The 25,868-nt window shown below is 54.7% G+C and overlaps 1 protein-coding gene across 1 annotated transcript in view; it reads right to left on the minus strand.

The window, feature by feature from the left end:
- SEMA3F (sema domain, immunoglobulin domain (Ig), short basic domain, secreted, (semaphorin) 3F) overlaps positions 1-20,843 on the minus strand; it is a 34,397-nt gene extending 13,554 nt beyond the window's left edge. The window contains exons 1-6 of the mRNA XM_006873582.1: positions 20,688-20,843; positions 16,656-16,826; positions 2,606-2,766; positions 2,439-2,501; positions 2,203-2,322; positions 1,404-1,496 (exon numbers count right to left, since the gene is read on the minus strand). Of these exons, the coding sequence (XP_006873644.1) occupies positions 1,404-1,496; positions 2,203-2,322; positions 2,439-2,501; positions 2,606-2,766; positions 16,656-16,767 (549 nt within the window). The 5' untranslated portion in view covers positions 16,768-16,826; positions 20,688-20,843. The remainder of the gene's footprint in view (positions 1-1,403; positions 1,497-2,202; positions 2,323-2,438; positions 2,502-2,605; positions 2,767-16,655; positions 16,827-20,687) is intronic.
- Positions 20,844-25,868: the final 5,025 nt, after the last annotated feature.

The raw sequence follows: 25,868 nt of genomic DNA on the forward strand, positions 1-25,868 counted from the left end.
CCTCCATGCCAAATGGCTTGAGAGTACTCTATCCAAAGCCCTCTTGAGCCACAGAGGGCCAAGAAGGGCTGCAGACCTGACCAAGGCAGGGGGGCATAAAGGACCTGGGATTCTGTTCTTTGTCACCTCGTCCTATCAAGCCAGGGCACTTTGAGGTTACTGTGTCCCCAGGCTTTGTACAGTACCTGTGGTCCTTAAAAAGTACCAGTAGGTCATGAACTTTTCCCCCTGCTCACTGACAGAACCCTGAGCTCCACAGCTCTCCCCACGGAGTCAGGAATTGAGGATTCTAACTTGTTGCTGTTGTTAAGTACCGTGGAGTCGGTTCTGACTCATAGTGACCCTGCATAGGGTTTCTGAGGCTGTAAATCTTTACGGGAGCAGAACACCTCATCTTTCTCCCGCGGAACCGCTGGTAGTTTCGAACTGCCGACCTTGAGGTTAGCAGCCCGATTCGTAACCACTACGCTACCAGAGCTCCTTATACCACACAAAAATGACCTAGGCCCCTTGTGTCTCCTGGCTCAGCCCGGAAGATGCTAGGAGGGAGACTGGTGAAAGCAGTAGGACCAGGATGAGCTTATGGGCCATGAAGGAAAGATGAGAAGGGAGGAAAGGGGCAAGAAGAGAGGCACAGAGGCAGGAAGGAGGAGGTAGGAGGTGGCGGGAATGGTGAAATGAAGGTGCACACAGGCCTGCTTCCAGTTATACTCTGCACACATAGGGGCTGCACGCACAGCTCAGCACGCATCACGGCTAGCACTCGGGACCACTACTCACACCCAAGACACACATGCTGAGTCTGGGCTCCTCCTGATCCACAGCAATGCCCGCACAGACACATGCTCCAGTGACCACTTGCTCGTCATTCACTGGCAGCCCCTGTCCCCTGCCCGCCCCTGCCCAGCCCCAGCTCCTCCAGTTCAGTCCCAGGTCACAGCTAGTGAACAGAGAGTTCTCCCCCTCCCACCCAGGGGAAGAAAGCCTGTACCCAAGGCATGGCCATGAACACCTGAGAGCAATGTGTCCGGCTGCAGACACAAGCCATGGATTCACTTGGGGTACTCAGTAGGGTGTGCGCTTGCGAGCCCTTGTGTATGCTGGTATTGTGCTTCAGAATATCTATATACAAGTGTTCTGAATGGTGGAGGTTCAGCTGTCCCCACAGCCCCTATCCTCCTCACTTAATGACTTCTTGCCTATAAGGGTAACCCTGAGGTTGATATGGGTCCAGCAGAGAGTGCTTTCTGAGCCTGGGGCACTGTGGGGAAGTAAAGGGGCACTGAGGTCCTGGGAAGACTTTGGGGAGGTTGGCCTGGAGTCTATATTCTTGGCTAAAGGCCCAGGATGAGTTCAGCTCAAAGTTGTGCTGTCTGGTGAGGGCCTGGAGGGATGAAGCCCACCTGGCGTGGGGCTTTGGGCGTCGGATGAAAGGCACCATCGGTGGCTCTGCTGCCTCGGCCTCTCACCACCTGCATCTGGGTCCATGGCATGGCCTAAGGAAACGAGGAACAGGGTTAGAGCTGCAGGGGGCAGGGGCTGGGGGAGCGGGCTGGGGCTGCCAGTCTCTCACACCACACATGCCAGGCATACACATGAGCACATGGATTTCAGAGTCCAGTTATGCACATGCACACATACACACAGGCTTGGTGAACATCTGCACACACATGGGCCCCTTAGATCCAGTCACTCGCACACATGTCTGTCACAGTGGCTCACATATGTGCCCACATGGAAATGGAAAAGGGCAGAAGCAGGCAAGGAAGGGTAGAGCTGGGCAGCGGCAGCTCCCCCAACTTCCTGGACCTGGGGGAGGAAGGTAGCTATCCCTAGCCATGTGGTAGAAATTGACCCTGGTATCCAGCCTCCTGATGCTGATGCCCCACTAGACTCTGGCTTGGCCGGAGGGACACAGTCCATGGGCAGAGACATGTGTGCAGCGACTGAGTGCTCAATACATTATAGGTACAGCGCTAACATCTCATTGCCTCCTCCTCCTCACATCAACCTGTGAGAAAGGCAGTTATTAGCCCCATTTTCAGATGAGGGATCTGAGGCTCAGACAGGTGAACCAAGTCACCTGCCCAAGGTCACTGGGCTGGGAAGTGGCAGGGCTGGATTCAAGTCCCTCATCGCAGCAGGACCCCGGAACAGAACCACCAGTGGGAGCAGCACAGGGTCAGGATGGTCTCAGCTTACCTGGGCACGGCGGCCTCGGTTCACATAGGTGCACATAGGGTTGTAGGCGCCTGTCCCACACACGTACAGGTGTGTTCGGTTCCAGGGCTGGATGAGTCTGACGAAGTTCCCGCACTCACCCTGGAGGCCAGAGGAAGAGCCGTGGAGGTGCCCAGGTGCCTGCCTGGCTCCATTCCCTCCCTGGGGTTACCTGTCCCACCATCCCACCTCCCACCTATGGGACCCACAGCACTCACGTTGCCATCCTTGCCTGAGAGCACGCACTCCTCTATGCGCTGTGGGGAGGCTGCCCAGTGGATCTGCCGGAGATGAGGGCTCAGAGGGGACATCTGCTAGACAGGGCCCCAAGTCCCTGAGTCCCAGGCCCTCACCCCCAATGCCCTCTATCTGTGCCCGCCCTTACAATGAGGGGCTCGCGGTTGATGTCATGCAGGTCCAACGACAGCACATAGTCCTTGCTGCCGACGTACATGCGATCATGATCCTCATCCTTGAGCAAGATTCGGTAGTCAGTGGTGTTGAGCAGGAAATTAAAGAAGTGAGCGGTACCTGTGGCCTTAAGTTCTGTGGGTGGAAAACAGGGCAGCAGTTAGAACCCTCAGAGATCACCCAGTCATACTCCCTTTGACAGAGGACAAAGGCCTGAGATTTTCCTTAGGGTTCAGATTCCACTCTTGACCTAAGCCCCAGGTCCCCTCTCAGGGCCTACTGTGGTTCCTCTCCAATTGAAAGAGAGAAAGTGGGACAGGTGGGAAGGCCAGGGAAGGGGCCACACCCAAAGCTAAACCCCTGATTCAGTAGCAGCCCAGCCAGTCTCTGGGTCCCAGTGAAAAGGCAGTGGGTACGGGTCAGGGCACGTGATGGCATCAAAGACTCTTTAGGCTTAGGGGTGGGTTAATGTGCCCACGCTCAGGGTGGGGCCAGCTTCCCACAGGGGTTAAAAGGGTTAATGAACAGGTGGGGGTGGGGTGTGAGTGGGCAGGTGTGTCAGGGCATAGGGCCCTACTGGCTGCCCTGTCCTTACCCCACTGTCCCCCACCCCTGGCCGAGGGCAAAGTTGGCACAAAGCAGGCTCCCCAATACAGGACACTGGAAAGCCCTGATCGAGCCAGGCTCCCTCACAGACCTCCTACCTTCTCTAAGACTGGCGATGGTAGGAGGGGGCTCCCCATGACTCATAGGTCTGCAGTGCCTCTACCTAGACTGGTAGGACAATGCTGGTGCTACCAGGCTGCTCTGGTGGGTTTCTCAGGTAACAGTGGGCCATCCAGGGACAGTCATCCCTAGGACAGACGCATCGAGCTGCAGAGTCCCCAGAGCTGGGGCAGATACAGTTGGGTCCTCTGCTTTCTCTTTGGTGGTCTGTACCTGCCAGCAGCTTTGGCCCTCCCAACCCCAGGTTGTTAGCGAAAGCCCTCTTTCTTCCTTCAAGGAAATGGCAGACCCAGGACTCCAGGAAGCTTGGGGACCTGTCTCTGGTGGTGATGAGGGGGAACCCTGCAGAGGGTCTCCTTGGCAAGCTCCTCCTCCACCCCAGCTATATTTAGCTCAGCAAGAGAGTGGATTATAATGAAGGTGATGAATATTCACAAGCATAGGAGGCTCAGGATGGCAACACACAGAAGAGCGCATGTATGTATACACATGGTCCCGATATGTACATGTGCACACGTGTGTCCTGCATCAGAGGCAGTGCTCACAAAGGAGATCACACTATGCCTCCCCTCCTCACAGATGGGGACCCATTTCACAGATGGGACAATCAAGGGAGGCCTGAGCCAGGCTGCAAGGCTCCTGAAAGGGGAGAACAGCTGGGGTCTGATGCCCTGGAGCAGCAGGTAGCTCCATGCCATCCATCAAGGTCAACCTGCACTCAGGGTGGGCAGCTGTCCTTGACCCCTGCTGTTTGTAACTGGGGACCCTGGGGAGGGGCTGGAGTGGCTTTCCCTGAGAGCAGCTTTAGACAGAAATTCCAAGATCGGTGTGGCGTAATTGAGGTGGGATAGGGCCAGGAGGCTCCCACAGCAGCCCCAGAACCCATGTGTGGTACCAAGACCTCACTCAGAGGGCTTGGGGGCAGGAAAAGGTCTTGCCCTGTCCAGCCCTGACTAGTGGTGACAAGGAAATACAGGTGATGACCTTGGCCAACCACTGGGACGCAGGGACGCCAAGGATCAAAGGGCCGATCCCTGCCTGGCTTTGGACTCACCCGCCTGTCCGGCGGCGCCTCTGAAGTCCTGGGCAGGGCAGCCCAGGCACCTGTCCTGCATCTGTTGTTGGGCCACTCGGAGTCCCCTGCCTGGCCACCCAGCTATAGTGACAACAGGAAAGTAAACACTCCCTGACCGCCAGGGCCGGGAAGTAGCCAGAGAGGAAGTAGGGCTGCCAGCGGAGCCCCCCCAGGCTGGAACAGTCCGCCAGGGGTTATTTATACTCCGGATGGGGGCATGGCCTTGATGGTGCCCTGAACCCATCTAGCTAGGCTAGGGACACTTTGGGGGCAACGGGGGGCGGGAGGGCAGGAACTCATGAGGATACCTCTAGACAATGGCACCTGGGGTGGGTGATAGTTCCAGACATCTAGCCCTGAGAGATCCAACTAGCCATAACTGCTACCCTGCACCCCTACCCAGCCTGGGTCTTTACAATTTAGTCCTGTCCACTCTGCTGTTCTATGACTCCCCAAGTCGAGCACCCCACCCAAGCCACAAACCCAGCATTCCCGCTCTCCAGATCTTTCTGTGAGTAAGGCAGAGCAGGAATCATTCAATGTGAGGAAATTGACACTTAGATGGGGCAGGAGACTAGACTCAAGCAACATCCTGCCTCTCAACCTCTGCCCTTAGCGCCCTCCAATGTGTCCTTGATGGGGGGGGGGGCCTCCCACAGTCATCAAACAACGCTCTGTAGGAAGCCCTGTGTTCACAGTGTCCAATTTACAGATGACAATATGAAGGTGACATGCCAAGGGGCACTGATGTTGTGAGACTCCCACCTAGGTCACTGAAGGTGGGGAGACCCAGGGGAAGCTAATCCTGCTGGAGACAGTCCCTCAGGGAGGGCCATGGCCGGAAGGTGACTCTCCCTCCTGTCATGACGGGGCGCATGACTCAGGACCCTCGGGACCCCTCCCAGTGGCCACAGGATATGGCGTCAATGGCTCCCGTCACAGGACGTGATGCTTTGATCACTGTGGAAACTTGGGGGTGGGGTGGGGGGGAGAGATATGGTGGCAGGGAGCATTCAGGTGGGTGAGACCAAGAGTAGGAAACCTCAGTGATGATGGCTTAGGTGCTGGCCTGGGCTTCATGACCCTAGTCACAGAGCACTTTGCCTCTCTAAACCTCAGTTTCCAGTCTAGACTATCTTTTGGGACCTCTCTAGTATGAGTACTAACATTCAAAGCAATGCTAGGGTGGGAGTTCTGTTCTGAGCTTAAGGAGATGCTTATAGCTGGGCCCTCCTCCCACTCATGTTTCATGGTGGTCTCTGCCTTTGGTGAGGGAGAAGGGAAAGGGTTGGGATTCCCTAAGGAAGTAGCTCCCAGCTGTCACTCTCTTGTGAGAATGTCCCACCCACTCCATTGCCATCCCTGTATTCCAGCGTAGTGGTTATGAATCCGGCTGCGAACCACAAGGTCAGCAGTTCAAAACTACCAGCTGTTCGGCGGGAGAAAGATGAGGCTTTCTGCTCCCGTAAAGATTTACAGCCTCGGAAACCCTGTACAGGGTCGCTATGAGTCGGAACCAACTCCACGGCACATAACAACAACAATAACAATCCCATTTCTCAGGAACAGGAGAGAGAGAAATGGGGCAGGAAGGGGCTTCCTGCTGACTCATCTCAGCTCTCTCCACCTCAATTCCAACCTGTCTACACCATCCCGCAACCTATAGGAGGAGAGCTAAATCCCAAATTATTCCCCTTTACCCATCCTACAGGAGGGGAAACTGAGGCAGAGACAAGCAGGTGTTTTCCAGGATCACAAAGCAAACTTGGTGTAGGACTGATGACTGGAATGTTAACTTCATTCACGCCAAATTGTTGGAAGGAATTGAAACAAGGGCTCCAAGACAGCACTGCACCCCTAGCTCTAGGGAAGAAGACTGAGGCCCAGGAAAGCAGTGGTCACTGCAGGTCACAGGATGAGGGTTGCATTTGTATTCTGCCCAATCCCCACTCCACTGAATGTACTGGTGCTCTACATTCCTCTGGATGCCTGTCTCAGGGAAGGGAGTGAGTGATGAGTGGCATTGGCTGGCCATTGGTACTCTCCTTTAACACCTTCAGTGTCAGCAGGGGTCACAACCTACTGGCCCCAGATCCCCTAAAGGAACTTGGGCCAAGAGGACCCAGGGCCCAAAGAAGTATCAGTAAGGGAAAGTCAGGGCTGCGTGAACCCAGCTTGACCATGTCCTCAGGCCTGTCCTCATTTCTGCCCTACTTGTAGCAGGAGTGTTACCCTTTTCCAATCCCCATGGCAATATCAGAGGAGGGAGCTGGGCACAAGTGAGGGCTCTGTAGGTACCTGGATTTAGCCTGGATGAACTTTAACCTCTAGGCCCTTGGGTGGGAGATATGCCTGGGTGATGCCCCCTGGGAAGAGCCTCATACCTTCATTCACACTGGGCACAGCTGGGTGGAGAAGGCCTTTCCCCGTCATCAGGAAGGAAGAGCCTTTTCTGGCACCAGACACCTCATTTCCGCAGCAGTTCCCAGCCTCTAACACTCCCTCATAGCCTTTAGACTCTCAGGGTCCGGGCCCAGAACAATTTGGCAAAGGTCCAGAAGCAGGAACATTCTCAGTACATAGGGGCTTAGTCCTAGGGGGTCTCTATATTTTCATCTCTGGGAAGAAGCTGACAATGCCTTAGTCTGAAGGAGGTGGTGGGTGGGCATGGGCACTGAGGAGGCAGGTCCATAACCCTCACCCCCAGATCCCTGAGTGGGCAACCCCCTATCCCTTGCTGCCTGTCTCTAGGACACCAGGTCAGGTGTCAGTGAGACAGGAGCTGCTGAAGAAAGAGGGATCTTGGAGCAGAGATGGGCATCCGCCCCCTTACTTAAATTCCCACAAAAGCAGCAGGTCCTGACTGACAGCATCACCTCCCCCCAGCTGTGCTGGATACTTCGGGGGTGATGGACAGGCCCCTGCAGCCCAGTCCTGACCTCTGACTTGTGTGGGCTGGTGCAGCCCTAATCCCTGAGCTGAAGAGAAATGCATGGGGTGGGGAGTGCCTGGCCAGGGTCTTTATTAGTGTTGGAAAAGACAGACCTCCTGCCCTCTAAGGAGGGAATCTGAAGTGGAAACAGATATATATGGTGGCAGGGGCAGCAGCGACAAGGCCCAATCACTCCCTTCTAGACACCCTCACAGTTTTGGGGAAGGGTGGCCTCCCAACCTTTTATCACTTCCCCAAAGCTGTGAGGGGCCTCAGAGGAAGGCCCGGGGACTGGGCTGGCCCCCTGGCTCCTGGCCTAATCCCCTTTTAATGAGCGGCCAGCCGGAAGGCCTCAGCCCCTGACCACAACCCCATAGCCCAGGGAGCCCCAGCCAAGCTAAGTTGGGGGCAGGGCAGCCTGAAGCCTTTGGCATGGCAGCCCCATTCATGTTCCAATGCCCAAGACTCCAACCACAGTCAGGTCAACCCAGGGTCCCTTGCATCTGCAAGAAGATACATCAGGTTGACATCTGCCTTGTGCCCCTATGGACCCTTCTTTTGGACATTTGCCACTCAGTCAAGCCCAGGTCCCATTGGGACAGGGGAGGCTGTCACTGCTGACCCAGGGGCTGATACCCCCAGCCTCTTTTTCCAACTGGCTATTCTAGCTGAGGTCTTCTCCCTTCCCTAGCTCAGAAACCAGACACAGGGTTTTGCGGTGGACTTAAGCTGTTCCTGCCTGGGGATTAGGCTCCAGGTTCCTCTGGCCCCAAGTCTCTCAATATCTGCTCCCCATCTCAATATCTGGTTCTTCAAACTGGAGACTCAGAGGCCTCCCCAGGAGCCATCCAAGCCCCACTCTCTTCCCTATGGCAGGTGAGCCAGGTCTGTGCCAACAAAACCAATTACAGCCGCTCTCACCCAATTAGCAACTAATTATGGCCTCATAGCCCATTCAACATAATTAACATGTAAATGACTCTGCGTGTTTATATTCAATAACTGCTCTGATTGAATTTAATTTAAATGTCTGAACTGGGGACCCAGTTACCGTATTTCACCATTTAGAGTAGCCACTTCCTGAGACATGTCTACTCCTCCGTGGGAGAAGGAGTCAAGGCCAGAGTCAAGGGATATCCGTGGGGATGGGGTGAAGGCAGCAAAAAGACCCTGAGCTGGTCCTCGAGTGAGTGCAGGATCAGGTCCCACAGCGATGACTCAGCCCCAGTCCCAGCCTAGCTATGTTGACCAGCATTGAGCAGGGTTAAGCATGGCTACAGTTCCCACATCCCCACACTCACCTATCCAGAAGTATGGGGGCTGATGAGGTTGGAGGAGTTCCCAATAGGACCCTCAAAATGAGAAATCCTCTGGGATGAGGGGCCCCTTTTAAAAGCTACTGTAAACATTGCAGCTGTTCAGTAAACACCAAGTCCAAGCTGAGCAAGCCGGGCCGCCCACTGAGCTGAGCTTCCCAAGGACGCTACCCTCCTGCTTTGGGGGATGGGGACTGGGGGCTTGGGGCTGGCAGGATCAGGCATGCTGTTCCCACGCCCGTTCCGCCCCAGGGGTCACCTGCTCCGCCCAGGAGGGGACGGGAATGGGGGCACACTCATCACCAAGAGAAGCCAGAGGGCAGGAGCAGCAGGTCACTCATGACACAGCCACCAGCCCAGAACCAGAGGTTCCACATCCCCCCAAGGATGTCTATGGATTTAGGCCTTTCTGTCTTAGGTGGGGTCACTTCCCCCCTAAGCCTCCATTGACCCCTGCCCTCCATGCCCAGTGGCGCCATATCGTTCTGGGTCAGGGCTGGTGGCTTAAGAACCTGGGAGCTTCTCAAGTGAGCTTTAAAGGCACTTGTGCTTGGCTGAGAGAAGTGGTTGAGTATTCACTGGCAGGGCAGAGGTCAGTACTCCAGTCAGCTTAGAAGGGCAGTGTGACCAAGGACCCTGGCATGTGGAGGCAGGATGGACCAGTGCATTGGGAAGGGTGGTCTGGTCAGGCAAGCAGCTCATATAGGCATGTGCTCCCAAGGAAACCTGAAGGGGTGGGAAGAGGGGTTAGTCCTGAGGGGGAGGGTTGCAGGGATCCCATTTCTCAGGTGGGGAGAGGGAAATAGCCAGTCAGAGCCTCAGCTCCAGAGGCCCTTGGGGGCCCCACCCCTCTTCCCACATTCCAGACCTGGCCCGGAAACCCCTCACTCCTTCCTCTGCCCCCTCCTCCTCCCTGTGACTGCAAAAGACAACAAACTCTCCATGGCTCATTTACTCCGATAAATCACCCAGACAGACAGGCCAGGACCGAACTAACAGGCTGGTTGGTGTCAAAATCCTCCCCCTGCCCCTGGGCCCAGCCCCTGCCTCTGCTGCCCTCTTTGGACTCCTAGAGTCCCTGCAACCTCTGTATGGTACCCACTGTGAGAGTCTCAGGATGTCCCAGATAGGCTTAGTCCCCTCCCCAACATTCTGATGAGGAACCTGAGGCATACAGCAAAGGTGTGTGTTCAGGGTTAGCCTCAGAGGAGTCCAGACCTCAGTGGTCAAGGGAAAACAATAAGAAAATCACACAGGCCTGCTGCTAGGACTGGAAGGCATTGATCAAAACAATAGGCTCGTCAGTCCTGAGCAAAGGTCCCCTGGAATACCACCCACTCAACTTTGGGTGCTGCAGAGAGCCCATGAGGCCCCCAAGTTGTAGCCCCTGCTCTGTCCATTGTAAAGTGTGACCCACAGAAATCACCAGGAGCCAGTGCTAGCTGTCCAGTGGGCTTGGCCCATGGAGGGAAATGAGGGCATCTCATGTAGGAAGGAACAAGGCCCTTGGCTGAGGAATCTCAGAGGAAAGAGCATGTCCGGGTAGGAAGCCAAAAAGGGAACAGGGTGGTGATGGGGGGATGTTGGAGGTGGGGGGTGGGGGGAGACAGGGGAAGGAAGGAAAGAAAATGAATGGGGGAGGGGGCCTGGATGCTAGGCCAGCAACCCTAGCCCAGGCCCTATCCTTTGCTGGGATAGGACCAGTGATCAGGGTCCAGAGCCCAAGAGACCCTTGGTGACTCCAGCAGCCTCCACCCTCTCCCTGGGGTTGATCAACAGCCTGGGGGGTGGGGATGGCCTATAGGCCTGCCAAGCTCAGACACCCACGTGAGCAGGGCTTTGGATTCAGACTGAAGCCTTCTGGCGTCCAGGCCTCTGGCAAAGGCCCTCTTGCTATTTCTAAGAAAAATGCAGCAGGAATCCTCTCTGCTTCTCCAAGACTCCAGGGGCTCCCTGGAGGCAGGGCTCAGATTCCTGGGACAGCAGGTCTGCTCTCAGTCAGTCATGCAGATACCCCAGTGAAGGGCCCAGATCTTGTTGTCCTGCACAAGAGCCAGGACAGTATTCTCAGCAAGGACCTGGTGACCCAAGCAAGCTGGGACTTCTCTTGGGAGGTCACCCCCAAAGGCTTACATTCCTTACCCATGCATCTCTGTAGCTGGATTTCCCCCAATACATATATAGTACCTCTGCTATAAGGAGCTGTGGTAGCGTAGTGATTACAAATCAGGCTGCTAACCTCAAGGTTGGCAGTTCAACTACCAGCCGCTCCGCAGGAGAAAGATGAGGCTTTTTACTCCCGTAAAGATTTACAGCCTCGGAAACCCTGTGCAGGGTCACTATGAGTCAGAACCGACTCCACGGTACATAACAACAACAACCACCTCTGTTATGAGAAAAGATCTTAGAAACCATGAAGAGAAAGTTCAAATTCTACATCCTCGAACCAAAAGCAAGACCCCGCCTCTTACATGATCTTGCAGGCACTGTACCACTCACACCCTGCTTTTCTCCTCCCACAATCTCTCTTTCCTGCTGGAGATGCAGCTGCCTCCAGGAAGCCCACCTGGATGCCCTTGGTAAGAATCCACTTCCTGACCCCACTCCACACCACAGGCTCTGATACCTCCTGCAGCGCTTTCCAAATGTCATTCTTGCCAAATGTTAGAATTCTGTAGGGTTGTGGGGCTCCTTAGGGCATCCTCCCGGATCCCCAGATCTCTTGCTTTACCAAAGCAGTAGGCATATTCAAGCAGTCACTGTTCCTGACCCATGAGGTCAGTACTATTCTTATTCTCACTTTACAGACAAGGTAGAGAGAACACGAACATTATCCAATGTCTACACACAGCTAGAGTCCGTTCTTGTTGTTAAGTGCTGCTGAGTTGGTTCCGACCCATAGCAATCCTGTAAAGGGTTTCCAAGGAGCAGCTGGTGAACTTGAACCACCAACCTTGTGGTTCAAACAAACTTTGCAGCCCAGCTCATTAACCCAAAGCGCCACAACAGGACTCCAGAAAGAGTCTCTAAGAGGAGCATATGGTTAACATCCTTGGCTGCTAACCAAGTCCACACAGGGGTCCTCAGAAGAAAGCCCTGACAATCTAGTTCTGAAAAATCAACCACTGAAAACCCTATGGAGCCCAGTCCTACTCTGACCTTACACACAGGGTCACCAAGAATCAGAGTCAATTCAACAGAGACAAAAAAAAAAAAAAAAAAAGGCCAGCCAGAATACACACAAGGCAACCCAAGTTATCAAGATACTACTTCCTCCACAGGGCCACTGACATCACTGCTTCACACAGGGGAGACCAGAGCTAGGAGAGGCAAAGTTACTTTTCTGAGTTCACACAGCTCACAAGGGTAGAATCAGGGTTTGTCTACCTTCAGGGCCAGTGCCCTCAACCACCATCACCACCTCTATTTGACCAAATATAAGTGTGCCACTCCCTGCCCTGGTGAGATCTCTTGGCAGTCAGGGGCCAGGCCCCCTTGGGCTGTCACCACCTCAGGAGGAATCATAGGGTCAGAGGGTGCACACAAACAGGTGCAGACAGCCAAGAGCCCACTCAGAGGCATGCTGCCTCCAAGCCACAGGGTGAAAGATGCCCTTTATGGGCTGGGATGAGATTTTTATCTTGGCAGTTTCTCTTTAAATTCTTTACGATTACGAAGCAGTGGGGGCTGCCAAGGAACATGATTTACTCCTTGAGCATGCACCAGCTCCTTGCTCAGTGCCAAGGGAAGCTGGAGCCAGGGAAGGAGGGACGGGCATCATGCCAGGGAACCAGAGACAAGGCCTGTACTGCTGAGGCCCCACGGGTGGCAGTCTCATCTGAAGCTTGGCTGTACCTGGAAGGACCACAGTTGAAAGCCCCATGCCCTGCCCTGGCTGACACAGGCTGAGCCTCAGGCAGGTTCTTGGGCAAGCCCAAGGACCCTGTCCCCACTTTCCCCAAGGGTTGGTTCTTGCTGGGGGAGGGCAGCCTCTAGGACCCCCCAGTGTCTGAAGTGGCCACTTTCTGAGGTCTCCTTTCAGGAGTGAGGTGGCTTTCATTTCCTGGAAAACTAAGATTCCAAATGCATGGATCTGGATGTAAGCTCATGTTTGGATCTTCCTTCCTTCTTCATCATGGCTCATCTGGGAACACTTGCCCCACCCAGGCTGGCCAGTTTCAAACCCCAATGTAGCTGTCAAAGTCACTTGACCCCTGCCCAGCTCTAAATGCCTGATTCCTGGTTTCCAAGTTCCTGGGTCTCTCCACCCCCACTCTCCCACCCTCTGCAATCTAAGGTTTGATGGCTGGTTTGGCTGGTCTGGGAGTCCCAGGGGCCAGGGTCCTGAGTTAGGATCGGGCCAATGGTCCACCAAGGCTTGCTGAATGTACTTCCATTTCTCTTCATAGTCACCCTTTCTTTCTATGGGATTGAGAAAGCAGGCTATGACCCCTCCCAACTTCTCATCTCATTTCCAAACATGGAGATCTGGTAACTTCAGTCCTTTGCTGTCACAAGCAAATGATATGCTAGATAGCACTGTTCTGGGCCATTAGCCCCAGAGGCCAGGATGAGGTAGGTAGGAAGGCAATGATGGGCACTCATCCATTTATCCCCCACTTGCAGACATCCTTTCCCACTGAGTAAGCCAGTTCTGCTTGGGCTGCCCTGGTCATAGAAGCCCTTTTCTCTCTTGGGCTCTGGTTTTCTCATTTCTGAAGTGATGGGGCTTCCTAGGGAAGCTGCTGAGTGGACGGCTGGGATGTTCAAGAGCTGGATTTACAGCCTGGAAATACACAAACCCAAGTGCTGCTGCTTCAGCACACAGGACATGTGGCCCTTGCCCAGTGTGAGCCCTGCCTCTTCCTTGGGAAATGAGGCTAAGAGGACAGGCAAATCTCATCCTGCTCCTGAATGACTTGGAAAGCCCCTGAAGGCCTCTAAGCCAGAGGTGTTGAGAGGACTACTGCTGCCTGGGATCATAAGGCAGAAGGGAAGAGGAGTGTGTCCTGCCTTGGAATGTGACTCTGAGCGGAGAGAATCCCAGGTCCAGGCATAAGTGGGAAGAGGAAAGAAGTTCCCATTGATTAGGCTCTCCAGCCCCAAACATCCACAAGCTCTCAGGAGCTGGGGATCCAAGAAGACCTTGCTTGCACCTGGATATCTTCCTCATTTGATGTTTTACTCTACTTTTTATAGATCTTGGCTGTGCTGCTGATGGAAGCTTAGGAGATGGGCCATTGGAGCCCCCCAAGATATGACTGAACCCTGCACCCCTCCTCCCTCAGATTTTCCCAGCTCTAGACCTGGCCAGGGTGCCCTGGTGGATGGGAGGGCAGCAAGCCCAAGCCTGGCTCGCTTCCTGCCTTTGTTCCTTTATCTGCCTAGGCAAAAAGGTCCCTCATGCCAGAACCTCCGGCTTAGAGGGTCTGGCCCAACACAGGCCGGAACTGGCACCTCCCAGATAGCAGGGGGAGGGGTGTGCCTAGTCTGTGCCTAATCAGGGGAGGTCCTGAGGTCTGGTGTGCTAGCTACTGTATCCATCTGAGGTATAGATGGAGAAACTGAGGCAGGGCCAGACAGAGCACCAGTGCTTCTGCAAGCAGCTCTCTCTGTCCTCCTTGTGATCAGCCTCAAGAAAGAGGCTCTCCTTCCCAGCATCTGGCTTGGCTGTGGGTGCCAGTTTCTCCAGACGCTGGTCTCTATTCTTAATCCACAAACTCTTAGTGAGGGACTACAACTTGCTAAGCGTCACTTTGTGCACATGACCCAGCTAAGATCATCTAGCATGGGAGTGAGGCACAGGGCCTATGCACAGTAGGTGCTGGACTCCCAAATGACACTGACCGATGGAGTGCCTACTGTCCTTTCAGCTAGTTTGACTGTGAACTCCCCATCTTGTTCACTGCTGTTGTTATTGTTGTGTGCTGTGGGTCAGTTGTGACTCATAGCAACCCTGTACAGAGTTTCTGAGGCTGTTACTCTTTACGGGAGCAGAATGGAGACCCTGATACCCAACACAGGGTCTGGCACATAGTAAGTACTCAAGTCCCTGCTGAAATGGCGTGACATCTACAGAGAAAACTAGGACACAAAGTTTTATCTCCTAATGGGGAGCAGGGGTAGGGGTCACTCTGGGCAGAGGAATAGAACACCGTGTGTGCAGAAGCAAAAGGCCCCTGGGTTGGGGTGGCCCCAGGCATCCTATAGCCCCACCCTAGGCTTCATCAGCCGCAGGCTGGCTGCCAGCTGGAGAGATGAGTTGGGCTTTTAGTCACTGCTGGTGTCGGCTTCAGAGCTAATTGAGAGAGAATCGACCCGAAGCACCGTGGGCGCCGGCAAGGCCAGGAAGCTGGGGTTTTATTTCTGGCCTCACCTCTGCCTCCTGCCTGACCTTGGCCCTGCCCTTGCCTAAGCCTCAGTTTCCCTCTCTGGAAAACAGGAACAAAAGTCTTTACCCTTTGCCCCTGGAGGTTTGGGAAGGTTTAAAAGGAGCACACAGAGAACTTCGCTATGTCTTGTGCTTCCTGCTTCTTCTCACAGGTCTCTGGGATGATGACAAAAATAACAACTTGAGTGAAAGCCTGGGCTCCAGAGGTCCCAGGGGGGAGGAGACTGAGCCACCCTTCACTTCTACAGCAGGGAAAGGGGACACTCCACTCTTCCTGGGCTGTGAACAGGGCGAGGAAACTGGTAGGGAGTTATCAGCTGAATAAATATCTTACCTTTACAAGTCTGGGAGATTTGTGTGTGTGTGTGTGTGTGTGTGTGTGTGGGGAGATGGTATTTAACAACCCAAACTGATAAACTCTTATCGCACATTTCTCAGGTCCTCCACAGAACCCCTCTGAGCACATCCTCAGAAATCCCCAGAAGTTGGTGACTGGGCAGAACCTACAATAGGCAGCTCATTCACCCTCCACCCACTGAAGGGGTGGGATGTGGCAGGGGGACTTGGTGTGGTGAGGGCTGGGCCTTGGCTGAGTCTGAGGAAGGAAAGTGCAGTCCAGCCTTTCACCCCAATGTTACTGCCTGGAAAACTGGCCAGCCCAGGATTGAGTTGCCCCACCCAGGGCAGGCAACTGAACAAAGTGACCTCGGGCTAGAGAAGGGCCAAGGCTGAGGACTCAGCACTGATCCCAGGTGCCCTGGGTTTGGGTGCTAAGTTGATTCTTCTGACCACATTCTCAAGGTAGTGACCTTGGGAAATATTCCAGGTAAGTCACTTGTATACTTGAAGGTGTGCAAAGCACCACCTGTGTTTGCCTGCCCAGTGGGGGGAGTGCAGAGGTGACAGAGTAGAGGGATCAACTCATTCTGCAGACCCCAACCCATCATCAAAACCTTCCATGACTCCAAGGCACTGGAAGTCTTAGTAGATGGCCCACGCCCACCTTCTAGCCACTCAGCTAGCACCCTCCCTGATTCCTGTGAATCCTTTCCGCCTGGGACCCATAAGGAAATTTCATCAAGCACCCATAGCAGAGCAAACTTACTGAGGCTCCAGGGTCTGCCTAATTGTCTGTCCCTCTGGCCTGAGCGATCCAGGGTAAGACCAGGCACATAGCAGTGGGAAAGAAGGGGCTTAGAAAACAGATTTGGAATAACTGCATACAGAGAGATGATTTACAGACCCTAGGTGACTCTGCCCAGGACCCCCGAGTCTGACCTTGGAAAGTACCCAGACTCAAGAAATGCTCCTAACTCCAGGCTTTCCAGTATCCCCCTCCCTACACATATACACAACCAGGGTAAACCATGTAGCCATACAACTTATCTTTTTTTGCTAGTTTACTATTATGAAGTATTTCACATATGAAAGAAGATTTAGACCAACACTGGGAATACCATCTAGCTTAAGAAACAATGTGTTATTTTTTGCCCTGATTTATCCTCTAAGTGGGGACTACAGTGGGGTCAAGTGCTATAAGCAGAGGATAGTGCTTGTGGAAGAGCAGGCGAGGCAACCTCTTACCTTTGAATGAGAGCCGGACCCTGGGTGTGGCCTGGATGAGGTCCTGGGTGGGGGCAGCTGGCCAGGCCCCAGTCAGTAGGGAAGCCCAGAGGAGGAGACCAGCGACAGGCATTGTGGGAGGGGCCTAGAGCCCAGGAAGAAGAAAGCAGACTCCGCTCTCTCTCCAGACACCTGGAAAGAGGTAACCAAGAATGGAATGGAATGCAGATAAGGAAATCCCAACCTACCAATCTCTCCCTATGCCCAAGGTGCCTCAGTTTCCCCACGTGAACAAAAAGGCACACCAAGCATGGAGCTATGAGGGCCCCATACAGTGTAAACTTTATATATGGTGCCTTCGTATGTAAGGGGAGGTATCAACAACAGGCCTGAAGAACAGACTAGGGTGGGCAGTCTGGGGTCACCAGTGTGATGAGGGCCACTGGAGAACCAAACTTCCCCCTACCTCCCCAGCACCTGAATTCTAGTCACAGGACCCAGCCCTAGCAGGGAACCTCAGAGTCCTCTCCTGATCTTTCTCCGTTGAACCCCACAAAGGGGCTGCTCCTTCTCTTCCCCACCCAGAGGAATGGGGTCTGTCCCTGCCTGCTCCAGCCAAACCTTTCCTCCCAGTGCAGAGAAATCTGAACCTGTTAGGATGGAGAGGGACATGGCAGAGAGGGGGATGATAGGCAAGAGACCCAGAGAAAGCCCAAAGTGATAGCAAGAAAACACTAGGCAGAGAGGAGAGGCAGAGTCACAGGGTTTAACATCTACTGAAATCACAACATGAGGGATCCAGGTTAGATAGGTGGAGGGACTTCCTGTCAGGGAAAAGTTTCAGCACTTCTCAGAGACGCAATGAAGGGAAGCTAGCCTGGGGTAGTGCCTGAGCCAGTCTCAGTCACCCCTGCAAAGTCCCCAATCCTCAACAGGTCCAAGTTTTGATTCTGTGTTTTTCAAATATTGTCTCCCCAGGCAGGCTGGCTGTTGAGTAAACGCAGCCCAGCACCAGTTGTCAGAACATATTGCTCCCTCCCGGCACAAATCAGCGCCAACTCCTATCCCACCCCCCAAACCTGGATGTGGTGGGGGTAGGGATACCAACAAGTATAATAATTCATTCAAGCCCCATCTCCCAGATCTGCTCAGTTTGTTTCCTTCTTCTATGGGAGACAGGACCCAAGCCTACTATCCCCAGGACTCTGGGATGGGGAGTAGGAGTTTTATGGCTTGTAAATCCTCTGTTCAGAACCCTGCCCAATTCTGAGGCCAGGCCCAGACTCCATATCTGATTCTTAGGTCCTGATGTTCCCCAGACCCACCTCCCCCAAGACCTCTCCTGCCAAGGCAAACCACTCATGGTTCCTCAGACAGGAAGTGCAACTTCAAACCTCCTGGCCCATTCGCCATGTGATGCCCTTTGCTGGGAACACCCTCTCTTGAGTGCCTGGCACACTCTCATATTCCTTCAAGATCTCCATCACTGATGTTGTCTTGGGGGTGGGGGTGGGGAATGCTGGAAGAGGGATGGTAGAATTAGAACCAGCTCTTTTCCTAGTCTGCTGAGGCACAAAGCTAGTGTAGATTGCATGGTAGGCTCTGATGAGGCAGCAGGTGGGAGAAAGTGTTGCATAGCCACCATCACCCTCGGGTGCACTTGGGAGGCCCCCACTAACAGATGTGGATATACACACGTCCACACATGCATGCCCACACACGTCCTCAAAAGCATGTGTTTACTCAAGAACTTGACCTGCTAGTGGGGTGTGGCTCAGAGGAGCTGAGAGACAAGGTCCTGGTTGGAAAGGAGGCAATGAAGCATGAGCCCCTTTGAGAGCTTTGGTCCTCTCTACTGGGGAGCTCAGGTCCACTGCCCTATCCTATGACCTCATTTCTCCTGCATCCACTTTCATGGTGACAGGGTCAGAGCCAGTCACCAAGAATATGGTTGGAGTCTTCCAAGGTGTCCAGGAAGGTGGGGGGACTTGCCCCACTGGAATCTCCCACAATGCTCTGGCCCTTTAAGGGAGTGAATGAGGGACACTCAAGTCTTCTGGGTCCTCAGGCCCAAATCTCAGCTCCCTCCGGGCAGCCTGGGAGGTGGTGGAGAGGAGAGGGAAGGAAGGAGAGGGGGAGGGGGCAGGCATTGTCTACAGTCAATTAAATCTGTCAGCCCCTCGATGTCTTCCACTAGCCCAATCCCAGAGGTGCCCCCAAGTCTGGAAAAGTCCTGGTGGGTGGACAGAGGAGAAACAGCCACCGCCACCTGGGAGCCCACCAGGAAGAGAATCTGGAAGGAGGGAAGGAAGGCTGGCGGGAGGGAGCGAGGGAGGCAGGCAGGAGGGAGGGAGGAGGAGAGAGGGAGGAGAGAGGGAGGGACAGAGGAAAGACGCTCGAACAAAGAAACGAGGAGCTGGGGCTGACAAGGGGTGCAGGGGAGGGGCAGCCAGAGAAGGGGGGTCTGCAGGCACCTGGGGGCGGGGCAGAGGGCCAGGTGGTCGAACTGTCCAGCCCAATCCAGACCTCTTAGCCTTGGAAGGGGGATGGGGAACAGCCTGCCTCAGGAAAGGGAGGTTGGCTCCAATGAGCTACGAACTGCCTGGATGGTGGGGAGGCAGGAATTGGGGCTGTGGGGGAACACAGGGAGGGAAATTGTTAACGGCTTTCCCCACTCCCTATCCAGTCCCTTAGATAACTCCTTCAGGCCAGAGCTCTTTGCTGGCTCTTTGGCCAGCCCCTCCCCCAACACCCCATGGACCAGGAAGAGGCACCCTAGGAAGGCTGGGAATGAAACCCCCCTTACGTGGCCAGAGTTTTCCAGTCAAGGTCACAAGCTCCATCCTCCCCCAACTAAGGTATGCAGAGCAGGGGGAGCTGAGGCTGGGCTGTTGGCTTTCCCCATTTCCCGCCTGCCACTTCCGGGCCTGGCTTCTTCAGAGAAGAGGGGTAGCAGCAGGGGTGTGTCCTCACCTAGCCCTAGCCCCTGTGCACCCAGGAGGTCCAGACACACCCCCTGGGCAGCTGGGAAAGAGGTCCTAGATCAATTCAACCTCCAGAGCTGGAACCAAGCACTGGGTGCAGTTTCAGTTTCCCTTCTCTGCAACTAGGATAGGGGTTGCTGGGAGGTAATCTGGGTGAATTCAGGACAGGAACCCCCAACCTGGCCCAACTCTAGGGCAAAACACAGATGCCTTCATTCTGCCTCTCATCTTAGGCATTAAAGGGTTGTGGCAACAACAAAGCTATCTCAAGAATTAGGAGTTATTTACCTGGCCAAGCTCTCAGCACTGGCTCCAACCTCTCCTGCCAGCCCTGCTTCATTCCTGGTCCACCTCAACACCGCCAGTCCCACCTGCTGGGGTCAGCTCAACAAGCCTCAAGTGCCACCTGCCTACTTTACCACAATGTCCCCAGCTTGCACTGACTGCAGTTTGGAGACCACAGGTTTCCTAGCTCTCCTACACCTCACACATAGCTGGCCCCCAATCCGACAGAACTCCCTGCTGGAAAAGCAAACCCAAGCTGGCAGTTCGGGGTCAAGAGGATGTCACAACATAGGAAGAAGTGCTTTGGGGCTGGCGTTCCTCCTGTTCAGCGGATCTGAGAGCCCCCACTCTTAGGTGGGGGCTTCCTGCATTATGCCTCTCTACAGGTTGACGCTGTCCTCAATGGGGATACTGAGGCAGAGCAGTGGAGGAGGGGCTGCCTGAGACACTGGTGAGAGAGAACGCTAAGCAAGAAGGGAGTTCTGGTGAGGGATATCCCGGCGCTCACCCACTCAGGACCTGGCGGAAAAAGTTGTTTCGTACAATGGTGACCACGCAGGTCGCATCACCCACGCCAACCCCAGAGATAAGCGGTCTGGGCCGCCAGAACAGGAACGACGCCCATTCCAGTCCTGTCGCCCCTGCGTCTTCTAGCAGTCACTTGGCCCGCGGAGGAGCTGTGCGCCCCGGACACTTCCGCGGAGTTGCAGCACTGCGAGTCCCAAAGGGGTCGAGGGGTGGCCAGGTCGCCTGCTCGCTCCCTCCCTGTTCCCGTCACACTCACCTCTCCCGCAGCAGCGGGGCCTGGGCGCCCGGGAGGCGGCGACGGCAGCGGTAGCGGAGCGGCTTCCAGTTGGGCCAACCCGCACTAGCGGCCCCCCGGGGCCATGTCCCTGCCCGCTCCCTCTGCCGCTGCGCTTTAGCCGGGGTCGGCGCCGCGCCTGCAGCTAGGTGGGTTGCACGGGCTACTGGCGCGTCAGCAGCCGAGGCCCCGGGTCCCAGCCCGGGCCATTGGAAGGCTTAGGGGCGCTCGGGACCGCCTCCCCCGGGGCGGGCTGCGGGCGCCCCCTGGCCGGCGCGCCGAGGGAGCATGCCCCAGTGCGGGGTGCAGGCGGTGGCAAGCGTTCGGCTTTGGGGCGACGCGCTCGGCTCGGCCGGGTGGCGCTGCGCTCTCCTGGCTGCTGGACCCGGGCAGGGCGGCCGCGCTGAGCTGCGCTGTTCCTCGCCTCGCGCCGTGGCCCTGCGCTCGAGGCTCCTCGGATCACGGCCGCTCGCTCCCTCGCTCGCTCTCGTCTCGCGGCCGCTGGCGGGACAGGGAGCACGGAGCCGCGCGGGGAGCTCCGGCAATTGGCCGCCCGTGGGCAGCATTTGCATAGCGCGGCCCCGCCCCGCCCGGTCTGCCCAGCCCCACCCCCGGGGCGGGACCCGCCCGGCCACCGTCCCGCCCTCGCTCCACCTGTCCGCGGGTTGCGGACTAGGATTTGGGCTCCCACGCGCAGGAACCTCGCTAGCCCAGAAGGCTTCGCACCCCGCGCCCGCGCCCTCGCCCCCGCCTTTCAGGCGGCGCCCCCGCCCTGCCTCGGCTTTGTCTCTCAGTGGATACACCGCGCACACAGCGCCTGGTGTTTACCCGGGCACTCAACTCCCTGGAGGGAAGGACGGGTGCGCCAGGGAGCAACAAGCCTGCGCTCACCTGCGCACCCCCTGCCGCGTCCCTCCTCCCCCTCAGGATGGCCGCGCCCTTGACCCCAGTGCGCGAGCCCCGTGGTGCGAGGCCGGGATCTGCCCAGGACGTTCAGCAGGTGGCGGTGCAGCCCCTGCGACGGCTGCCATCGATGGACCTGACGAGTGGGCCATCTCCTCCAGCCCAGGCCAGGCGCTAACAACTTAGCCACACAGTTCTGACCAGCCACCCAATGGCGGATCCTCCTCAAGACGCCACCAACTGCCAGTCCTATTTGAAGCTAGCACCCCGACAGACCTAGCAAATAGTATGCCTTTCGTTCCAAATCCCAGAGAAGTCAGATGGGCTGTCTCTCCTAAAAGGTCACTTGCTTTCAAATGATCTGGTGATAACCCCAGGGCCCAGCAACTGAGAATGGGTCTACCTTTACTCCAGGAAGGGACCTTCACCCCACACCCACTCCCAAGGCCATGACGTCACCAGTCAGGACCATAGTCTCAACCCTGCCCCATGGACTCTCCTGAGGTCTCCAGGGACTTTAGCCGTCTTTGTCCTCTCCTCTTTGCTCCTTTTCTTCCTCTGTATTAGCCAAACCTCATTTCTGATTCTCTTTCCTCTCTCCCTACCACCCCTTATTCTCTCTCTGTGTCCTGGGCCTAATCTGTGTCTTGGTGGAGCTCCATGGACAGGTTAATTGTGTTTCTTTTGTTCCCAGCCCAGTAACCTGATGTCTTTGGTGAGTCCTAATGCTTCTTCCTTAGTGACTGGAGACCACCACGGAGGCTGTGGGGATATGGAAAGGATGTTGATGGTGGTACAATGATGGTGGCTTCAGGGGTGGCCCTCCTCCATCTGCTCTCCACCTCCTGCTTTTCCCTTGGAATCTTTCTTCTTGTCCCCCTCTGCTCCTTTCCCATCTTCTCTCTCTTCCTCCTCGTTTTCCCTTATCCTCCACATCTCCTCTTCTCTCCACTTCTCTCCTTCTCCTCCCTCCCTTTTTCTTCTCAATCCTACTCCCCCCACCCTCTCTTTCTAACAAGATCCCCAGGAGACATCTCTCCTCTGACCATTGAGTAGTTGACTGCAAGTATAGGGTGTGGGTGGGGCTAGGGATCCTGAGGAAGTCTCCTTACCTAGACTGGGAGTGCCAGCCCACATGCTCCAAGCACAGACTGTGCTTTGGAGCTGAGGAAACATCAGACTGGAGTGATGGTAGCTGCAGTGACACTGCCTTCAGCTCTCCTCCCTGAGGGGAGCACAGGGAGAGGGAAGAGAACTAGAGCTGAGCCATGGCCTATGCAGAGGAATGCCAGCAATTAGAGGGGGCTGAATAATCAATATCAATTAAAATGATTATTAAAGTAGTAAACTCACACTGTATCCTTGTTCTGGGTCAATACTGGGCTGGGCATTATATAGATATATATGTGTATATATAGCCCACCAGCCACTTTGCAAGATAAAGAGGAGGCTTTCTTCTCCCAGATATAATTTTATACATGATGATGGTGGTGGTTATGTGCTGTGGAGTTGGTTCCAACTCATAGTGACCCTGTACAGGGTTTCTGAGGCTGTTGGGAGAAAACTGAAGCTGTCTATTCCTGTAAAGATTTAGTCTTGGAAACTCTACACTGAGTACTATTAGCAGGAATCAACTCAATGGCAGTGGGTTTGGTTATTGGTTACGTATGATACATATGATTGAGAAGAATATATAATACAGCCTCCCATGATTTTGTAATTTTCCTTCAATTTCACAGGGTCCATAGACCCCTTGAAACCACCTCTGGGCACCAGGTTGGGAGGTTCCTTATGACAGCAGGGTTTATTGTAGCTCTCTCCAGGTACTCAATCATGCAGAGAAGTAAACCCATTGTCCTCAATGTACAGTTGAAAAGGTGGAGACTGGGAGAAGTAGGATAAGGCCTGAAACCACCAGGCAGTGGTGCCTAGAGGAGGCATTTTCAGGAGTTATGAGAATAGTCTGAACCAACTCCACAGCACTTAGTAACAACAATGAGAAGACTCTAGGAAGGAAGGGAGGAGTTGTGGGTCCTCATGGGGCCAGGACCTGTTAGCCAGTTAGGCAGCAGGAAGGGCTGGCAATGAGCACTAGAGTCCATGTTGCACTTATGGAGTTGAGTAATTTTTATTGAATGAGCCAAGAGACCAGAGAGCTAACTTTCTTCCTTACTATCTAGTTCTGCTACCACCCATAGGCTTGCCCTCCCATGCAAAAGCCACTGAGTTGCTGGAAAAGCTGGACAGTGAATAAGGAAGACCATAGAAGAATTGATGCCTTTGAGTTGTGGTGTTGGAGGAGAATACTAAAAGTTTCATGGACTGCCAAAAGAACCAATAGATCTATTTTGGAAGAAGTGCAGCCAGAGTGCTCCTTGGAGGCCAGGATGGCTAAGCTTCATCTCTCATACTTTGGACATATTGTCAGGAGAGAACAGTCGCTGGAGAAGGATGTCATGCTGGGTAAGATGGAGGGTCAGAGAAAAAGAGGAAGACCCCCAATGAGATGGATCAGCCAGGTGGCATCATTGATGGTGTCAAGTGTGGCAGCAGTAGTGAGGTTGGCTCAGGATCGGACATTGTTTCATTCTGCTGTGCATGGGGTCACTATGAGTCAGTTCCGACTCGATGGCACTTGACAACAACAACAACAGTTCCACCTGAGCGCTCCTCAGGGCTCCCTGTGGGATGGTTTGAGGAGAGACAGACAGCCTGACTTCCCACTGGCCAGACTCCTCTCCCTTTTCTGTAGGACACCAGCTCCCAGCCACCTCCTTGGCATGATTCTTTTTTGCCTCTCCAATGGCCCACCCTGGTATCAATCTACATGTATAAGCCAGAAATGGTTAGACCAGGAATGGTTTCTTCACTGACCCAGTTTCTGGGGTCCCTTTCTGGAGAAGTCCCCTCCCCTCTTCTCAGCTGGGCTCAGTGACTACAAGATGGGCATTTAGAGTAGCATCCTTGCTGTCTGGCTTATAGTCACACAGACTCTTTCAAGCCCAGCAGTGGAGGTTGCATGGGGAAGGTGTTGATCCCCTCCAGCCAGCCCTGACTCTCTATGATGGAAAGAACTTGAAAACTCCCTTTCGTAAACCCCTCATTCATTTGGTCTGAGCCCAGCTTTTGTTTCTGGCAGAGCATCTCTTCCTCCTAACTCTTTCTGGCTATGTTGTGGGGGGCTGAATAGCAGCAACCTTTTGGTCTCATGCCGCCTGTCCATCCCTAGTCTGTCTTGGTGAAGGGGAAAGTCTCCATGGGTGACCTCAGGGAGACCCTTGTTCCTCTGGCTTCTGCACATGGATGGCTGTATGTACCTTGAAGGCCTTGACCTCAAAGACACCCCCACCCCCCAACCCATGCCCCTGGATAGAAGTGGCAACTAGACCATGAAGCACTCCTCCTGTGGCCTAGTCTCAGGGAACCTGTTTCCCTAGGCCTAGCAGGCTGAGCAGGCCCTGGCCCGCCCAGCCCCAGCGTTGCTGGCTCAGGTTTCCCCACTTTCTGGTTTTCTCATCTCCCCTGCCCCAGGCGCCGCTGGCTCTCTGCCCTGCCCCCACCGGCCCGGAACTGGATCCCAGAGAGGGGGAGTGTTAGAAAGGGGGCCGGGTAGAGGGTGTAGGTCTGCCAGTTCATCAGCACCAGGAGGGGCAGGCAGTAAGGAGTCACTTCACCGGTGGCCTAAACCCAGTATGGGTTTCTGTTCAGCATTTTCCTGCCTAGCCTGTTCCAGGGGCTGGCTCTGAGCCCATCAAATGCTGAAATGAACCAACTCCCTGGCTGTTCCCAAAAGCTGCCTCCAGGTCTTTTCTGCTGTTGTGCCCTCAATCAGGAATGCTCTTCCCAGACTTTAGACCACTAGTGTAAACTCTGTCTTTCCTTGAGGAGCCTTTGGCCTCCTCCCTATCCACATGCTGCCCAGCTTCCTTTCTTGAGCTACCTCATCCTCTCCTCCCTTACTTGGGCCCCTCAAGCATCCCAAGTCTCTTCAAGGAGCTCTGTGCTCTCTCATCTCTGGGCCTTTGCACATGATGTTCCTCTATGCCTAGAATGCTTTTCCTGTTGTCTTCTATATCCTTTAAACCTCTGAGTAGGTATCACCTCCCAGGAAGTCAATCCTAAGATCTGGAGCAGGAGCTTCCATGGACCTGTACAGGTCCTGAACCATCCTCCAGACACTAAAAGATTCTGGCCAGCCCCCAGGCCCAAATGGATCTGTCAACAACTGCTTCTCACAAGAGTTCAGAGTAAATAATAGAG

The sequence above is a fragment of the Chrysochloris asiatica genome, unplaced genomic scaffold (assembly GCF_000296735.1).
Source record: "Chrysochloris asiatica unplaced genomic scaffold, ChrAsi1.0 scaffold00246, whole genome shotgun sequence".
In the NCBI taxonomy this organism is placed as follows: Eukaryota; Metazoa; Chordata; class Mammalia; order Afrosoricida; family Chrysochloridae; genus Chrysochloris; species Chrysochloris asiatica.